The sequence below is a fragment of the Sinocyclocheilus grahami genome, unplaced genomic scaffold, assembly GCF_001515645.1.
Source record: "Sinocyclocheilus grahami isolate Dianchi unplaced genomic scaffold, SAMN03320097.WGS_v1.1 scaffold201.1, whole genome shotgun sequence".
Lineage (NCBI taxonomy): Eukaryota > Metazoa > Chordata > Actinopteri > Cypriniformes > Cyprinidae > Sinocyclocheilus > Sinocyclocheilus grahami.
Window position 1 is genome coordinate 1,232,795 of NW_015505380.1, and position 5,714 is coordinate 1,238,508.

Consider the following 5,714-nt stretch of genomic DNA (forward strand, 5'->3'; position numbering starts at 1 on the left):
AACTACCCATATGCCAATGACACATAAGCAAGCTTCTTCATGATGTCAACGCATTCGTAAAACTCATTTTACAGAAAAAAACTGCTAATGTGCAAAATGACTGGGAAGCACTGGGTATCATTCAACTCTGCCCCCCAAAAAGACCAGGCTCATTATTTAAGGCCAAACAATTCAGAAGATACCAGCCAAAAATAAATTCTGATGCATTAAATAAGAACGATTCAATCTGTCAAAACAACCTTTGGCCACATTAACATTTGGCCCTAAAAACGACGTCTGCCGCAGAGGCTAAAGCTACGCTCTAAATCAAAACAGCAAAGGAATGACAGTCGTTTGCGTGGGACTCCTGGACATCGGGTTTTTACTGTACGTGTGTGTGTGTGTGTGTGAGTGTGTTTGACATAACTGAGCACTACTACATAAAGACACGGCAGAGAAGACACTTGCATTCCAATGAGTTTATTCTGTAAAATTCTAGTCAATAAACAGGAAAAACAGTTTACATGTAGCTACAAACTTTGAAAATGCAACATGTAGGAGGGCAATAAAAATTGGAACGAAATGAAAACCACATTGGTGAGTGCGAATTTACCACAGATGAGTCATCTACTATCATCAAAAATAAATAGAATATATTCTTTATATAAACAAAGATAAGAAATAAAAAGGTAACAAATCAAGGGCACGTTTTCCGTCGGGAAGAGGACGGGATCGGCGCCGTCTGACGAAACGGACAGAAGAACATCATCAGAACAGAATGGGGCTACGGAATGGAAACAGAAGCCAGCATGCCACTAGAAAGTCTAGAAAACAACCAACCCACTGACACACGAACGGATATTTCACGTCTTAAAAAGATGAGCAGTACCTCTAGCATCGGGATAATAGTACAGAGCTCCTAGAATCAAATGTACAGAGATAAATGGAGTTACAGCGACTCTGTTTGTGCACAAAACTTAATACGGATTCTACAGTTTCCACTCTTTTTTCTCTGATTATGTAAAAGCGTTAAAGATGGCCAAGTCATTTAACAAATGAACGTCTGACCTACAAGGTGTTTGTTCATTGTGAAAGAAGGAAATCTGTAGCGTGACAGGAGAGGAATGACAGAGATCTGAACGTTCGCTGCCGAGATTAAAGCTAAACTCTAAACCAAACCAGCAGAGAGGAATGACGGTCGTGTGTGTGTGTGTGTGTGTGTGTGTGTTTGACTGAACCAGATAATAATGTGTGGGAGTTTGCAAGCGATCAGCGTAATAAGATGCATTTACAATATCACATATCAGCGTCATGAGCCGGAGTCCGACGATCATCTAGTGATCCTCCCGGAGCGACAGATTCTGCTGGAAGAGAGAAGAGCAGCCGTCAGACACTCGTTCTGCTGTGACTTTGCCAAGTCAGACACGTTCCTGGATCTAACATCTTTTGTTGATCCTGGAACAATATTACGGTCCAAAACAGAGACCTAACCCTACATCAGAGAGAAATGATAGCTGAATAACAAGGGCGCAAAAGCACCTAACCCTAAAACAGATATTTCCTGTAAATTTATCCCTCAATTCTGATTGGTTGATTGGGATGTTGATCCAGGAACATGTTGTACTTGTTGAAATCACGTTCACCGTTCTGCTGTGACACATGGACTTCATTCACTCTCTCTCTAATGCTGAGAAACGGCTAGAATCGAGGAATATTCCTCCCTGACGCCACGCTCGTCCGTCAAACAGCAGCGACTCTCTGCTCCTCACACACTGGTTTTAGGCAGGATTTTATTTGCCAGTTATTGTGTATTTATGAAGCATAATAACATGGATATAAATGAAAATCAGGGGCCTTAGACTAGTCTTAAAAAGTTAGTCGTCTAACTTAAACAGTTATAAATAGGGAGAATGGTCTAAATTGAATACAAATAATGAAGTCGGATCATGTTGGTCAAACTAGTTCTTAAGACAGAGTCTTAACATAGTGGCCAAATATTTATGCGACGGCCCTGATGAACTCACTGCCGTTTGCATTACTGAATCACTTCTGTCCTGATGAACGCTGTACAGCTGCTGTAGAAGTACAGGTGCCCTGATGATGAAATCAAGAAGATCGTCTCCTGTTAATTGCTCTTACCCCTTGACTGCACGTCTTGTCTGAAGAGTTCTGGATGTTGTTGTCATGGTCACCAGCCTCTGAGCCGCTCTTCTGCTCATCTTTGCCATCCTTCTCCAGATCTTCATCCGAACCCTTCCTGGACAGCTTGGACGACATCTAGGAGAAGGTCAGAGTGAAAACAGGCTTCATTCTCACACCTGTGCTGCTGCGGGATCTGAGGTGCGTCACGCCGCAACGCTAGTAGCTCGCTAACCTTCACTACATATATGAGCGTGCGGGACTGTGTTGCTAGGCAACAGCTGTTGCTAAGCGAGGGCTGGGCGAGAGGGATGCTCAGATCCACACTCACTTCACAGGCTGCTTCAGCAGAGACGCAGACTCAGGTGAGCGGATGCAGTCGCGTCATTAGTGTGAAGAACAGATCTCTGCTCTCAGACACTATGATGTATGATGGCCTCATTTCCTATCGTCTGTATCTCACACACCGGTTCACTGTGTGATCCTGTGCATATTCTGCCCCCTACTGACCTGGAGCCTGAAATTTGTACAACTTTTGTTTAAAAGAATAATCCCACAATACGCCATTTCTTCCATGTTTTAATTTTAACAGTAAACCCTTTTTTTGCCAAAAAATAAAAAGTTTAACTCATAATTGATTAAAAGATAAATTAAATGAATGTTTTATGCCTTCATTTTATGCCATTTGCACTGTACTGTAAATTAAAATGGATAAAATAATAGCGTCAAGGCCAAGATTAGGATGGCAAAAATTGAGACATTTTAATAAGCTATTGTACTAAGTGTGTCTATAATAGGCTATTAGTGTTATAGTTTCAGGAAGATAGTTGCGGTCTTCTTAACAACTTCTACTATGGAGCTATGAAGACAATTAAATTATTTACACTTATTACATTGTGATTTTTTAAGTTAATCCATTCATGTGCATTAGATGATGAATTGGTCATCAGAAAATAATTCATGAAGAATTATGAGGTTATGCTATTACACATATATTTCTAACTTGGAAATGATTGAAACCAGATACTTACATTTCCCCAAGCGGTTTAGCTGTAGTACAGTATTCATAGGCTTAATCGTGAAGCATACAGTGGCCCCACTTTTAACTCTCTCTTTATATTACCCTTATTGTAGATGGATGCACAGAGGAAGACAAGAGTAAGAAGTGCAGTGTGGGAGTACTACACTCAACCAAAACCAGGGAAGGCAGTTTTTGCCTTAATTTTGACATGAATTTTCATTTTTACACCAGAGCTATATATCAGTCCAAAATATTGGTTATCAGTCTACTTGATCTGTAATAATCGGTATCAGCCCTGAAAAGCACATATCGGTCAACCCCTAGTTCAAATGCCGCTCAGGTACCTTTGAGAATGCGCTTTTTTTCCGCTTGGATCCGACCTTGTCGCTCTTCATCTTGCCCTCCTCCTCCTCCTCGCTGCTGGCATCGGCCGCGTTCCCTCCTTCTCCCTCAGTCTCAGACGAGCTCTGCTGCTGCATCACCTGAAGCACAGGTGTGGGTCACAAGGACACAGGTGCAGTCAGACAGACACAGGTGCGGTCAGACAGATGGACACAGGTGCAGTCAGACAGACACGGGGGCGGTCAGACAGATGGACACGGGTGTGGGTCAGACAAACACGGGGGCGGTCAGACAGATGGACACGGGGGCGGTCAGACGGACACAGGTGTGGGTCAGATGGACGCAGGTGCGGTCAGACGGGCTCGCGCCGCTGCTCTACTCACCTGGAAACCAGTGAATTTGACGCCAGGGTTGTTTTCGATCTCCCACAGGCCTTCATTAAACCCTTTCCTCTTGTTCGACTTGGCAAACTTGTCTTTGTATTCTTTGTAGGGCAGCAGGTCTTTAGGGCCCAGGAAGGCACTGTGGAGACACACACGCTGATTACTGCTGCTTTATACATATCACTGAATCACAAACACACTCCAGACTTACGTCTCATGGGTACCAAAGAAGAAGATGGGGTATTTGTTAGCTGGCGGCTTCACTGCTCCCTCCGGCAGCTCGTCGATCTAAACGATTAGGAGGAAACACAGTTCAACTCTGATCAGGAACATTATTCTGAATGACAGTTTTACACGGGTTTTCATCCAGAATTCTACAGATTGGCTCTCGTCCAGTTAAACTTATGCATTTTACCTCATGTCACATTATGGGCGCTTTACACGCTTGTTGTCTTTAAGAATGCGTCTCTGTGAGACTCAAAGCACTCTGTGGATCCGGTGTACCGATGAAACATGCTACCCATCAGATTGTACCAAAAATATATTTGCATTGTTTTAAGCAATAAAACGTTTATGGTAAGGGTAGGTATGGCTGGGTAGTCTTAGGGTAGGGTTAGTTATGGACATTAAAAAAGCCTCAAACCACAAGATGCTGGTAGCACAACCTGACGGGTAGCATTTTTTTGCTATCGATTTGCGCTACCGATCTGTTTAACGGGAGGTAGCACAATCTGAGCGGGTAGCACAAATCGTCAGAGCGGATCTCACGGCGTCCCGAACTATCAGAGACCGAAATGAAGCTAAAACGCTGATCTGGGCCCAGATCATCTCACACACGCACCGGTTCGCTCCGCACTGCCGCGGGTTCGAGTTCGGAGGAGTTCGGTTCCGGTCCCGCGCGGGCCAAACCGTCGCTTTACGGCCCAGATGAGGAACAGCTGCTGCCCAATAACACCATCAGCGGCACAAACACACACCAACAGACCCAACACACCTCCGAACCGGACCCGTCCCAAGAGTCAAACACTTCATAAACGTCTAAAATGACGCAGAGCCCCGAACGACGAGAAGAGAGCGGATCATCTGACAGTACGCACAGAAACACGATGAAAAACGCGGTGCATTATGCTCGCTCTCCCCCGGTTTCGGCCCGTGTTTGCTCGTGTGTGCAGCGGCCGCCCCGCGCTCCGGTGACCGGCCTCCGCGCCGCTCCGCTCGGCTGCAGCTCGTACTCACCCTCGCCGGCCAGTGCGGGTATCCCTTCATCTTGGCGAAAACCAGGTCTCCAGCTTTATATTCCCGGGGCCGTGGGCGAGCCATCGCGACACACACTCACAGACGTGAAAGAAAGACTGCACGATATTCCGCGGGTCTCGAGCTCAGCGGCGGAGGATCGACCATCAATGTTTTGATCGCAGTTAATAAGGAAATAAATAATGAAAGAAGAGAAAGGGCCTGCAGAAACACCTCTTCCCTCGTCTTCTTCCTCCTTAAACACTACAGCCCGGTCCCCTCGTCGTGTAATGTTTAGGGCACGTTTTATTTCCTGCTTTTATTCTGTCATTTTGTTGCAGACAAACACACACAGCACGTGTTTCAATTCAGCATGAGTTTAGTTTTAAAGGGGAAAGAAAAACAATTAGAAACAGAACTGCAATAAATATGTCCTTCAATGAACAATATTTAAGCCAACAGTTTCATTCTGACAGGCTCCTAAAATATTCTTCCAACAGGACATTTGCATCTAATAATGTTCAAATAAAAAGTGTGCTCATCTGCTGTGCACAGCCTCTGTAGAGAACCACTGAAGGCCAAAGCAACAGATTGAGAGTTTGTGTGTATGTGCATGT

At 44.7% G+C, this 5,714-nt stretch overlaps 1 protein-coding gene across 2 annotated transcripts; it reads right to left on the reverse strand.

Moving 5' to 3' along the window:
- Positions 1 to 451: 451 nt before the first annotated feature.
- Positions 452 to 5,419, reverse strand: LOC107595369 (hepatoma-derived growth factor-related protein 3-like). Of its 2 annotated transcripts, none has more exons than XM_016285753.1 (6): positions 5,101 to 5,419; positions 4,076 to 4,152; positions 3,865 to 4,003; positions 3,484 to 3,621; positions 2,119 to 2,256; positions 452 to 1,340 (listed from the first exon to the last, which is right to left on the reverse strand). In XM_016285753.1, the coding sequence occupies exons 1-6, from the start codon at positions 5,182 to 5,184 to the stop codon at positions 1,314 to 1,316; spliced, it is 603 nt and encodes a 200-aa protein (XP_016141239.1). In that variant the 5' UTR covers positions 5,185 to 5,419; the 3' UTR covers positions 452 to 1,313. The 2 variants fall into 2 exon arrangements, with proteins under 2 accessions (XP_016141239.1, XP_016141238.1); XM_016285752.1 differs by having other exon boundaries at positions 453 to 1,343; positions 5,101 to 5,410.
- Between the last annotated feature and the right edge of the window lie 295 nt (positions 5,420 to 5,714).